The 13904-nt window shown below is 48.2% G+C and overlaps 1 protein-coding gene across 1 annotated transcript in view; it reads left to right on the top strand.

The window, feature by feature from the left end:
* Positions 1-13904, top strand: part of BTAF1 (B-TFIID TATA-box binding protein associated factor 1) — a 565336-nt gene that overhangs the window by 391564 nt on the left and 159868 nt on the right. Inside the window, exon 32 of the mRNA XM_029609940.1 lies at positions 8286-8416. Within this exon, the coding sequence (XP_029465800.1) occupies positions 8286-8416 (131 nt within the window). The remainder of the gene's footprint in view (positions 1-8285; positions 8417-13904) is intronic.

Below are 13904 nucleotides of genomic sequence, written 5' to 3'. Positions count from 1 at the left end.
AGCCCTCTCCCACTCGATGTATCTCACGGCCACCTACTTGCCGGGAGTGGACAATGTGATGGCAGACAAGCTGAGTCGCACCTTTCAACCGCACGAGTGGTCTCTCAACCCCTCGGTAGTGAACTCTATCTTCCAACAGTGGGGTTATCCTCAAATAGACCTCTTTGCGTCTCCTCAAAACCGCAAAGTAGAGAACTTCTGCTCTCTCATTCGCATCAAACACTCTCAGCCAAGAGACGCATTCTCCCTCTCATGGGCAACCGGTCTGCTCTAGGCATTCCCTCCTCTTCCTCTTCTCTCGAAGACTCTCGTGAAGTTACGTCAGGAGAAGGGAATCATGATCCTCATAGCACCCCACTGGCCACGCCTAGTGTGGTATCCAATACTTCAGGATCTCTCCATTCGCAGGCACATTCCCTTGGGAAAGGACCCGCTTCTAATCACTCAAAACGACGGGTGCCTACACCACCCCAATCTTTAAGCTTTGTCCCTGACGGCATGGATGTTGAAAGGTAATCCTTCAGCCACTTAACCATTCTGAACCAGTTTCCCGTGTCCTAATTGCTTCACGGAAGCCTTCCCCGAGAAAATCTTACTCTTTCAAATGGAACAGGTTTACGTCATGGTGCTTATCTCAGTCCCTTGACCCCTTTACCTGTCCAGTCCTGAAGTTTCTGGACTATCTCTGGCACTTGTCAGAGTCAGGTCTAAAAACTTCCATCAGAATGCATATCAGTGCGGTAGCTGCCTTCCATAAAGGTGTCGGGGATGTTCCCATATCAGTACAACCCCTTGTAACACGATTTCCGAAGGGCTTGCTTCACCTCAAGCCTCCTCTGCGTCCTCTGGCCCCTTCTTGGGACCTCAGTCTGGTTTTGGGTCAGCTCATGAAACCACCATTCGAGCCTCTTCACTCCTGTGATCTTCGCTATCTCACATGGAAAGTGATTTTCCTACTGGCAATCACTTCGGCTTTCAGAGTTAGTAATTACAGGCTCTAGTTACCTATCCGCCTTACACTAAACTTCTGCAGGACCAGGCAGTACTCCACACTCACCCTAAATTCTTACCTAAGGTAGTTTCGGATTTTCATCTCAATTAATCCATCATACTACCTACCTTTTTTCCCAGGCCCCATTCCAATCCAGGAGAGCAGGCTCTGCATACCCTTGACTGCAAACGGGCTCTAGCGTTCTACCTAGACTGTTCAGCTGCTTACAGGAAAAAGCACTCAGTTGTTTGTCTCTTTCCATTCCACCAAATTGGGGCAGCCTGTGGGTAAGCAGACTCTCTCTCTTCCTGGTTAGTGGACTGCATATCCTTTTGCTATCAGCAAGCAGGCATTCCACTTCAAGACCGTGTTAAGGCACACTCTGTTAGGGCCAAGGCGACTTCAGTAGCACACCTCCGTTCTCACAGGACAAGCAGGATGGTTGTCCTCACAAATGGGTGACATCGAGGATGGAGCCCACCACGGAAAACTTCTGTCAAAGTTTAAACAGAACTTTGACTGGCCCCTACTGGGCATGCCCAGCAAGGCACTGACCCTGCAGCCAGCAGGGGTCTCCCTTCAGTCTTCTTTTTTCCGCGCAGCAGTTGCCACGCGGTGAAAGGAGCTCTCTAACCACGTTCCTGACAGGAATTTGGAAATTAATTTCCTAAGAAAATTTGCCCCTCAGGGGTCTCCCTTCGACAAATTTTTTAGTCATCTTTCGGAACCCGGTAAGTTTTTTGCCTTCTTCCATCAACTGCCGTCGATTTTGGCCCTTGAGGCCTGTTGGCACTTACCGATCCCCAGCCTAAATTTTGGCTTCCAGCCATGGCAACGGGGTTCCGCCGTTGTCCGGATTGTACCCGGACTATGTCCATCACAGACCCCCACAGGGTTTGTGTAATGTGTTTGGGTAGTGAGCATGATGTCCTGACTTGCACCAAATGTGCCTTAATGACACCCAAGGGTCGCAAAGCCAGGATGGAGAAGATGGGGCTCCTCTTCCATGCACCCACCCCAACGCCATCGATAGCATCGACGTCATCGGAACCGGCACCGTCGAAGTTGTACCATCATCGCCAACCCTCCGATGACCGTCCGCCATCGATCGCTTCTCGGCCGTCGACTCCCGTCCCTTCCCCGGATGGGCGAGGGGATCGGAAAGAAAAGCATCGCCATCGACGGCACAAGTCTCGGCCTGTCGAGGATCCACAGCCATCGACCTCTGTTCAAGCCGAGCCACCGACAAAGAAGCCGCGAACAGACCGGACACCCTCCACGTCTCGTTCGCCGGCATCGAGGAAACCCTCACCCTCCCGGGGTGCGGGGGCCGTGATCCCACCGGTTACGGTGGTCCTTCCGGCCCTGCCTCAGCCTCCCTCTCCCGTTGAGCCGGGTATAGTTACCCCTGGTCTCCGGGCAGAACTGGACCGGCTGGTCCAGGAGGCCATCGAGAAAGCAATGAAGAAATTACAACCTCCATCGGCACCGTCTCCGGCACCGGTTCCAGTGCCGCCCCCAGCACCGACACCGGCACCGGCTTCGCCACCGAGGAGGGAACCGACCACCGAGCTGTTGATACAAGCGTTAGCACCGCTACTCAGCCGTATGGAGGCGCTCATGACGGCCCTTCCATCGGTGATTCCAGTGCCATCGACAACACCACCGTCTCCGACTGGATTCTCATCGGCAGGAGAAACACCGTTTCGGATTCCCCCTTCCGGGGTGGTTCCATCGGTACCTCCTGGCATATCTCCACCGATATATCCTTCGGCTCCATCGATTCCGCGCCAGGTACCGATTCCATCGGCAGCACCGAAGCCATCGATGCCATTTCTGATTCCACCTACGGCACCGATTCCACCTCGGTTTCCATCGATGCCCTCAGAACCTCAGCCAGGTCCATCAGGGCTACAAGCCCCACATGATCCCTACGATACCTGGGGTGATGATGATGATACATCTTCTGACACAGATTTGCCTTCGCCGCCATCTCCTACAGAGAGTAGAAAAAGATCTCCTCCTGAGGATCTCTCTTTCATTAATTTTGTAAAAGAGGTGTCAGAAGTTGTACCTTTTCAGTTACAATCTGAAGCCGATGATAGACACCAGATGATGGAACTACTTCAATTTCTGGATGCTCCAAAAATCATCGCTTCCATCCCTATACACCAGGTGTTTTTGGATCTGCTCAAGAAAAACTGGGAATCTCCTTCATCGGTGTCTCCAGTTAATAAGAAAGCTGACTCCACATACCTTGTCCAGTCAGCACCAGGTTTCCAAAAGCCTCAACTGGATCATCGCTCTGTTGTAGTTGAGTCTGCGCAGAAGAAGGCCAAGCGTCTTAAGCCACACTCTTCTACCCCACCTACCAGGGACAACAAGTTCCTGGATAGTGTGGGACGAAAAGTGTACCATGGAGCTATGTTGATTTCACGCATAGCTTCATATCAGCTCTATATGACTCAATACAACAGAGCTATCCTTAAGCAGATGCAAGACTATGCTGACACGTTGCCGGACCAGTACCAACCGCAACTTCAAGCCCTTCTTCACAAGGGATTTGAGGCAGGGAAGCACGAGATTAGGACTGCCTACGATATATTCGATGCTTCCACGAAGGTTTCAGCCACAGCCATCTCAGCCAGACGTTGGGCTTGGTTAAAGTCATCCAACCTTCGCCCAGAGGTCCAAGATCGTCTTGCTGATTTACCCTGCTTAGGCGACAATTTGTTTGGAGAACAAATTCAACAGATTGTGGCAGAGTTAAAAGACCACCATGAGACGTTGAAACAACTCTCGTCTATCCCACCTGAGGTGACCTCCAAGCAACCGCAAAAGAAGGACTCTAAGAAGTCGTTCTTTCGACCACGTCGCTACTACCCTCCGTCAACTAGGGCTCGTCCTGCACGGTCCTCTAACAGGCCTCAGCCTCGTCAGCCGCGAAAGCAAAGGCCTACTGTAGCCCCACCTCCTGGGCCTGCGGCGGGCCTTTGACTTCCCTGTATTGAGCACAAGCCAACTCCCTCTTCCACACATCCCTGTGGGAGGTCGTCTGTACCACTTCTTACACCGTTGGAAACAGATCACCTCAGATCAGTGGGTGCTAGCAATTATCGCACAGGGTTACCACCTCAACTTTATAACACCTCCGCCAGACTCTCCGCCCCTTCAGGCATGGAGTCTAACCAGCCATTTGACTCAATTACAACAAGAAGTATTCCTTCTTCTACAATCAAATGCTATAGAACCCGTCCCTCCTTGTCAACAAGGGAAAGGATTCTACTCCAGATACTTCCTAATACCAAAGAAATCAGGGGGGCTTCGTCCAATTCTGGACCTTCGGGCCCTCAACAAGTATCTGCAAAAAGAAAAGTTCAAGATGGTAACCCTGGGCGCCTTGCTCCCTCTGTTGCAAAAGGGGGATTGGCTGTGCTCTCTCGACCTCAAGGACGCTTATACCCACATTGCGATAACACAATCTCATCGCAAGTATCTGCGTTTTCTGATAGGCCACGACCATTATCAATACCGGGTACTACCTTTCGGTCTGGCATCTGCTCCACGAGTCTTTACCAAGTGTCTCGTGGTGGTAGCAGCATTCCTCCGGAAGGAAGGTGTCCACGTCTACCCCTACCTGGACGATTGGCTCATCAGGGCCTCTACCCCTCAGTTTGCTCAATCCTCCCTAAAATTGACAATTCACACACTCCTTTCCTTAGGGTTTCTTGTCAATTACGAGAAATCCTGCTTGGTCCCATCTCAGACCTTATCCTTCATTGGGGCAGACTTGGACACCTTACAGGCAAAAGCCTACCTTCCAATTCAACGAGTCCACACTTTCATGTCCTTAGCTCGCCAGCTCCAGTCGCAACACACTGCCACGGCTCGCCAGTTCCTCATTCTCCTAGGGCATATGGCATCCTCGGTTCAAGTCACTCCCATGACCCGACTAGCCATGAGAGTAACACAATGGACTCTACGACACCAATGGATTCAAGCTTTTCAGCCTCTGTCCTCCATAGTCACAGTCACACAGGCGCTACGCCTATCCTTAACCTGGTGGACGACTCAGGTCAACCTCCTTCAGGGCTTACCCTTTCTTCCACCGGATCCGCAAGTAATCCTAACCACCGACGCTTCTCACATCGGTTGGGGAGCCCATGTGGACGACTTCCAAACCCAAGGGTTATGGTCCAAAGAGGAAGCCGAACACCAGATCAATTTCCTGGAACTTCGAGCAATCCGCTATGCGCTCCGAACTTTCAAAGATCATCTATTCCATCAGATAATCTTAATCCAGACGGACAACCAAGTGGCCATGTGGTACATAAACAAGCAGGGAGGCACAGGCTCCTTCCTTCTGTGTCAGGAAGCTGCGCAGATCTGGGCGGAAGCCCTCTCCCACTCCATGTACCTCAGGGCCACTTACCTGCCGGGAGTAGACAATGTATTGGCAGACCAGCTGAGCCGTGTCTTCCAACCACACGAGTGGTCACTCGATCCTCTGGTAGCGACCTCTCTGTTTCACAAGTGGGGTTCTCCCCGCATAGACCTCTTTGCGTCCCTTCAGAACCACAAAGTGGACGCTTACTGCTCTCTCATTCGGAGCCAGCACTCTCGGCCGAGAGATGCATTCTCCCTCAAGTGGACAACCGGTCTGCTCTATGCATTCCCTCCACTTCCTCTTGTGTCAAAGACTCTCGTGAAGCTACGCCAGGACGGAGGAACCATGATCCTGATAGCACCTTACTGGCCACGCCAAGTATGGTTTCCAATACTCCAGGATCTCTCCATCCGCAGGCACATTCCTCTGGGAATGGACCCGCATCTGCTCACTCAAAACGACGGATGCCTCCTCCATCCCAACCTCCAAGCCTTGTCCCTGACGGCATGGATGTTGAAAGGTTAGTCCTTCAACCATTTAACCTTTCGGATTCAGTTTCTCGGGTCCTGATAGCTTCACGAAAGCCTTCCACAAGAAAGTCTTACTCATACAAATGGAAAAGGTACACATCATGGTGCACTTCTCAGTCCCTTGATCCCCTTTCCTGTCCACTCTCCAAATTCTTAGACTATTTATGGCATCTCTCTGAATCAGGTCTTAAAACCTCTTCTATCAGAATGCATGTCAGTGCGGTAGCCGCCTTCCATAAGGGTATTGGGGGTACTCCTATTTCAGTACAACCCCTAGTAACACGCTTTCTTAAGGGCTTACTCCATCTGAAGCCACCCTTACGTCCTCCGGCCCCATCTTGGGACCTTAATCTGGTTCTTGGTCGTCTCATGAAACCACCTTTCGAACCTCTGCACTCCTGTGAATTGAAGTATCTCACATGGAAAGTATTATTCCTGTTGGCTATTACTTCAGCTCGCAGGGTTAGTGAGTTACAGGCCTTAGTCACCTATCCGCCTTACACTAAACTCCTGCAGGACAGAGCGGTACTCCGCACTCACCCTAAATTTTTACCCAAGGTAGTTTCTGAATTTCTTATCAATCAATCCATCATACTACCTATCTTTTTTCCCAGGCCCCATTCCAACTCTGGGGAACAGACTCTGCATACCCTAGACTGTAAACGAGCTCTAGCGTTTTATCTAGACCGTACAGTTGCTCACAGAAAGAGCACTCAATTGTTTGTCTCCTTCCATCCTAACAAGTTAGGACAACCTGTGGGTAAGCAGGCTCTTTCCTCCTGGTTGGCGGACTGCATTTCCTTCTGTTATCAGCAAGCTGGCATTCCTTTCCAAGACCGTGTCAAAGCACACTCTGTGAGGGCCATGGCGACTTCAGTAGCACACCTTCGATTGGTGCCGCTTCCTGACATCTGTAAGGCTGCAACCTGGAGTTCTCTCCATACCTTTGCAGCCCATTATTGTTTGGACAAAGCTGGAAGACAAGACTCCATCTTCGGCCAATCTGTCTTGCGTAACCTTTTTCCAACATGATGTACCAACACCCTTCCACCTTCCCGGTAGGGTGCGGATGCCCTTTCCCAAATTCCACCCCAGTTGTTGTGCCTGTTGCACATCGTTGGGTACATTTGGTGCAGGTCAGGACATCCTCAGCTCGGTACTCACCCATTTGTGAGGACAACCATCCTGCTTGTCCTGTGAGAAAGCAAATGTTGCTTACCTGATGTAACAGGTGTTCTCACAGGACAGCAGGATGTTAGTCCTCACGAAACCCGCCCGCCACCCCGCGGTGTTGGGTTCGTTTTGTTTTTACTTTTTAGGCACTGCCTGTAGCTTTGAAAATCAGACTGAAGGGAGACCCCTGCTGGCTGCAGGGTCAGTGCCTTGCTGGGCATGCCCAGTAGGGGCCAGTCAAAGTTCTGTTTAAACTTTGACAGAAGTTTTCCGTGGTGGGCTCCATCCTCGATGTCACCCATTTGTGAGGACTAACATCCTGCTGTCCTGTGAGAACACCTGTTACATCAGGTAAGCAACATTTGCTATCAGTGCTGCTTCCTGACATTTGCAGGGCTGCCACCTGGAGTTCTCTCCATACTTTTACAGCCCACTATTGCTTGGACAAAGCCCGAAGACAAGATTCCATCTTCGGCCAGTCTGTCTTGCCAACCTATTTACAATGTGACGTACCAACACCCTTCCGCCTGCCCAGTGGAGTTCAGGATGCCCTCTTCCAAATTACACCCCAGTTGTTGTGCCTGTGGCACGTCTTTGGGTACATTTGGTGCATGTTCGGACATCATCAGCTCGGTACCTACCCATATGTGAGGACTACCATCCTGCTTGTCCTATGAGAAAACAAATGTTGCTTATCTGTAACAGGTGTTCTCACAGGACAGCAGGATGTTAGTCCTCACAAAACCTGCCCGCTGCCCAGCGGTGTTGGGTTTGTAACGTTTTCTTATTTTACTTTTCGGCACTACCTATAGCTTTTTAACAAGACTGAAGGGGGCTCCTGCTGGCTGCGGGGTTGGTGCCATGCTGGGCATGCCCAGTAGGGGGCCAGTCAAAGTTCTGGCAACTTTGACAAAAGTGTTCCATGATTGGGCTCCATCCTGTGATGTCAACCATATGTGAGGACTAACATCCTGCTGTCCTGTGAGAACACCTGTTACAGGTAAGCAACATTTGCTAATCTTCCCCTTCCTCTTCACCATTTCTTCAGCAATATCATGGCATGGCTCAGGTACAGTATATTCACAGGGGAAACCCATATGGCACATCTTCATGCAACGTTAACTGTCTTGATTCTCTCTTAAACATCTGCGTTAGCTTTTTATTGAAACAGATTATTTCCCTGCCTACTTTCCTTTCTTGTTAGGTGTTCTTGCAATGGAAGCGCTGCACCGTCAAGTTTTGCCATTCTTATTACGGAGGATGAAGGAAGATGTCTTACAGGATCTGCCGCCTAAAATCATTCAAGATTACTATTGTACACTAAGTTCTTTGCAGGTAGGTTAAAAAGCAGCATCAAATGTCTTCCATATGCTTTTTTTTCCCTGTACTCTGAAATAATTTAAATAAAAGAAGTGGTGATTGTTATAATTAATCTCATATTTATAGCAGTTTTTGTAACTTAAGTATACTAGATAGAAGAAAGACTGTTCCTCATTTTTTTTTAATTCTTCATTTAAAATTTTCATGTTTAGTGTTGTGATATCAAGAAAGCTTAGTGAATCCACTTTTCGTGATACTTCAAAGAAAATGACATTCAGCTTTGCAGAAATTTCTTCTATTCCAAAGGGTTTACAAACTTCTCTCTATTGCCTCAGACATACTTGCCCAAGGTCACAAGGAATATTAGCAGAATTTGACCCCTGGTTTTCTTTGTTTGCAACCTGTGCTCTAACCACTAGGTGGCTCTACTTTTTATGTTGGTGCATCCATTTAAACAAAATTTCATGCTCTGTATTCAGTTAGTTCATTGTCAAGCCAGATGAATAATAAACTTTCAACCTAAACAGATTGTAAGCTAGTTTACCTTGGAGAGTTTCCCTGCTGATGCTAGAAGTATTCATTTTGTGTACAGATAGCTGTTGGTGCTAACACATCCCCACTTCACACAGTGGAGTGGCACTTGCTGACGTATTTATTTAATTTATTTTAAGGGTTTCTTGCTCTCTATCTTACCAGAGTATTAATGAGTTAGGCATAGGATGACTGCTGAATTGGTGGTGCACCATAAAATTTGCTGCTGTTAGGTGCCCTAGAACACAGTCCACCATCCTACATTACCTTATGAGCACTACTTTGTTTGATGCAAATAGATTATCAATTTTATGCTCACAGCAACCCAATCCTTAGGGGGGAAAATTAGCTAACTCCATTGCTTAAAATTATCACCTACTCTACTAATATCAGTTACAATAAAATGTGAATGAAAAGCATATTTACTGGAAGCCTGGTTCCCTCTCCTTCAAGACTTGTTGATCAGGGATCCCATCAGACGGGACTGCGCCCATTCTGATAACACAGAATCAGGGTGCCCTGTGCTATCCAAACCTCCAGGCATTAGTGCTGACAGCTTGGATATTGAGCGCCTAGTCCTTCAGCCCCTGGACCTCTTGGAAAACGTCTCCCAGGTTCTGGTAGCTTCCAGAAAGCCTTCCACCAGGAGGTTGAAGTGGAAGGGTTTCTCTGTCTTGTGTGAGGGGCATGGCCTAGATCCATTCACAGGCTTCCTTCCCAGGTTCTTGGACTATTTGTGGCACCTTTCCGAGTCTGGGCTTAAAATCACCTCGGTCAGGGTGCATCTAAGTGCGGTTAGTACATTCCAGCAAGGTGTCGCTGTCACGCCCATTTTGGTGCAGCCCATAGTGGGTTGCTTCATGAGGGGTCTGCTTCAGCTAAAGCCCCCTCTTCGGCCTCCTGTTGTGTCCTGGGACCTCAACATTGTCCTGGAACGGCTCATGTGTCCTTCTTTTCAACCTTTGCGCTCCTGCGGCCCGAAGTTCCTCATCTGGAAGGTTATATTCCTAGTGGCGATCACTTTAGCTCGTAGAGTTAGTGAGCTTCAGGCTTTTGTTACGTTCCCGCCATACACAAAATTCCTCCATGATCGTGTGGTCCTGCGTACGCATCCCAAGTTCCTTCCTAAGTTTGTGACTGATTTTTCACCTCAATCAGTCCATTGTCTTTTGCCCACCTTCTTTCTGAGGCCTCATTCCCATCCAAGGGAATGGGCTCTTCATACATTGGATTGCAAGAGGGCTTTGGCCTTCTGTTTGGATTGCACAGCAGGTTACAGGCAATCTGCTCAACTCTTTTTTTTAATTCGATAACAGGCTGGGAGTTGCGATAGGCAAACAGACCTTATCTAACTGGCTAGCGGACTGCACCGCCTTCTGCTATGCACAAGAGGGCCTTCACCTTGGAGGCTGATTCAAAGTTCACTCTGTGAGGGCCATGGCGATTCCTGTCTCTGACATTTGCCGGGCAGCAACATGGAGCTCCCTGCACATGTTCACTGCCCACTACTGCTTGGACAAGCATAGTCAACAAGACAGTGCATTTGACCAATCTGTCCTTCGTAACCTCTTTCAGATTTAAACCCAATTCTTCCTGCTTAGGACCCATTCTTTGGTTCAGATTGTCTCCCGTGTTAACAGCACCACAGTTATTGTGCCCTTTGGCACCTGATTTGGTACCTCTTATACATGGTTATGTTGGGAGCAGCCTGTAGCTTGGTATTCACTTATCTGTGAGGACTACCATCCTGCTTGTCCTAGGAGAAAGTGCAGTTGCTTACCTGTAACTGGTGTTCTCCTAGGACAGAACATAAGAAATTGCCATGCTAGGTCAGACCAAGGGTCCATCAAGCCCAGCATCCTGTTTCCAACAGAGGCCAAACCAGGCCACAAGAACCTGGCAAGTACCCAAACACCAAGAAGATTCCATGCTACTGATGTCAGTAATAGCAGAAACTATTCCCTAAGTAAACTTGATTAATAGCAGTTAATGGACTTCTCTAAGAACTTATACAAACCTTTTTTGAACCCAGCTACACTGCACTAACCACATCCTCTGGCAACAAATTCCAGAGCTTAATTGTGCATTGAGTGAGAGAGAATTTTCTCTGATTAGTCTTAAATGTACTACTTGCTAACTTCATGAAGTGCTCCCTAGTCTTTCTATTTTCCGAAAGTGTAAATAACTGATTCACATCTACTCATTCAAGACCTCTATCATATCCCCCCCCTCAGCCGTCTCTTCTCCAAGCTGAACAGCCCTAACCTCTTCAGCCTTTCCTCATAGGGGAGCTGTTCCATCCCCTTTGTCATTTTGGTTGCCCTTCTCTGTACCTTCTCCATTGCAACTATATCTTTTTTGAGATGCAGCGACCAGAATTGTACACAGTATTCAACATGTGGTCTCACCATGGAGCGATACAGAGGCATTATGACATTTTCCGTTTTATTAACCATTCCCTTCCTAATAATTCCTAACATTGTTTGCTTTTTTAACTGCTGCAGCACACTGAGCTGACGATTTCAAAGTATTATCCACTATGATGCCTAGATCTTTTTCCTGAGTGGTAGCTCCTAATATGGAAACTAACATCATGTAACTACAGCAAGGGTTATTTTTCCCTATATGCACTTGCACTTGTCCACACTTGTTAGTCCTCAGGAAACCTGCCTGCTGCCCCATGGAATTGTTATCCTGTGGTTTGTTTTATTTTTTTGCTCGTATTTTTTTTATCTATGTTATGAGACTGAAGAGGGACCTTGCATGGACATGTTAGGATAGTGGTGGCATGCTGGGCATGCTAGGTGTGACAGTCAAAACTTCTAGAAACTTTGATAAAAGGTTTCCGTGCCGGGCTCCATCTGATGTCACCCATCTGTGAGGACTAACATCCTGCTGTCCTGGGAGAACACCTGTTACAGGTAAGCAACTGCGCCTTCTAGCCCCTTGTCTAGCCCTTTCTTATTCCTTTTTCAGTCTTTTATTCTTTTTCTTCTCTCTCCTCCTGTCTTCTTTCCTTCCTCCAAACACACACAAGCTTTCTCTCACACAGGATCCCACTCTGGTCTGCTTTCTCTCACATACACACAGTCTTCCACTCATGCACTCTCACATGAAGGCTCTCGCTGTCACGCAAGCTTCCATTCCCACACACACACAAGCTCTTACATTCTCTCATTCACACACAGGCGCTCTCACTCACATACTCTTAGATGCATGTTCCCATTCTCACAAACGCACACAGGCTTATTCTCACATGCTGTCTCACACACAGGCTCCCATTCCCCTCAGACACACAGGCTCTCACTTTTACATGCTCTCTCTCACACACACACAGGCTTTCACATGCAGGTTCCCACTCCCATACATATGTACACACTGTTTTACTGTTAGTTACTTATTTATTTCTATTTATTTCTATTTTATTTAATTTATGTATTTATTGTTATCTATTTATTATTACTTCTTAATTGTTAACATTATTATATATATTTCCCTGTTATTTGGATTAACCATGTTCATTGTAAGCCTCTAACTTGAAGCGATATTTACTGTTCATTGTAAACCGGGGTGATATGTATATTATACAGGAACCTCCGGTATATAAATCCTTTAAATAAATAAATAAATACGCTCTCACTCTCACACACAGGCTCTCTTACACGCTGACTCTCATATGCAGCTCCCATGTCCCCCATAGACACACACATTCTCTCACACAGCCTCATATTGCCACATAAACACAAAAGCGCTCTCATGCAGGCTCCCACTTTTATACATACGAACACACACACAAGCTGTCATTCTCATGCACAGGCTCCCATTCCCCAACTCCTATACACTCCTTCACACCCACACACAGGCTCTCACACCCGCATGCCCTCTCTTCTCTCACTCATTCACTCACTCACTCTCAAGCAGGCTCCAATTCACAACACATTTTGCAATGTATTGCTGCTTTAGCCAAACTGCAAAGCTAAAGATGTTCCATTCTGCCAGGCTCTGACTTGTAGTAAAAGGCTTTGAGGCTGGAGAAAAGGCACTCATCCTAACTTGCTTTCTTGCCGCGAAGGGAGGGAAACTCCGAACGTTTGGGCAGTATCCCCTCCTATCCAGGCCACTTTCGAGGCTTCTTTCCACCCCGTTCGCCTCTTACTCACCCACAGAGCCCAGCAGCAGCAGGTACAGGAGCCACATGGCCCACCGTGCACCCTTGCGCCGTCCCTGGAAGACTGGCACAAGCTCAGCGCAAGAGTGGGCTCATGCGCACAGCACTCATGCCCCGCAGAGCAGGACAGCCGGACTTGCAACATGCCTCAAGAGCCAGCTTGGTGAATGCTGGTTCCCGGTCCTGCGCTCCAGGGTTTTCTTTCATTTGTTTTCTCTGAGAGCCTCTTAGAAATGATTGTTTCCCCCTTCCTCCACAAAAAGCGTTGCCTTCCTTATCCATCCCTAACCCTCATCCTCTCTTCTGTTCCTTCTGCAGTTTGGGTAACTTTTCTGAACTTTACAGCTGGCAGGGTGCAGCTCTTTGCTATTCCTTTCTGCTTTGGGATGGAGGAGAGGAAAGGCTCCAGCTCAGGAGTAACCCAAGGAAGGCTCGGACCTCCCTCCCAATGAGACCAACTCCTAGGATCATTAGGGATAAAAGGGGAAATCAAGTAGGGGCTGCAGTAGTTCGGGAAGATGGACAGGTTGGATTGGCCCTCTTCCTCTTTGCTCCGCTGGTCTCCTGGTATGCACACAGTTGGTGGGGCATGGCACACCCTGTTTCAAAGTTGGTGGTGCCTGTGCACCACTATGCACGCTACGCCCTTGAAATAGCATAATACATAAATATAGCATAAATTCCTAACAAACTGAATTCTTAGCTACATACTAAAGATTGATGAATTAATACAGAAACAAAGTGCAAATACATAATATGCCATGGTAGAGAAGTACATAATATGAATGGTAGCGAAATTGTGGG

The sequence above is a fragment of the Rhinatrema bivittatum genome, chromosome 7 (assembly GCF_901001135.1).
Source record: "Rhinatrema bivittatum chromosome 7, aRhiBiv1.1, whole genome shotgun sequence".
Classification (NCBI taxonomy): domain Eukaryota; kingdom Metazoa; phylum Chordata; class Amphibia; order Gymnophiona; family Rhinatrematidae; genus Rhinatrema; species Rhinatrema bivittatum.
The sequence above is the reverse complement of the archived record's forward strand: the minus strand, read 5'-3'. Positions and strand labels throughout refer to the sequence as shown.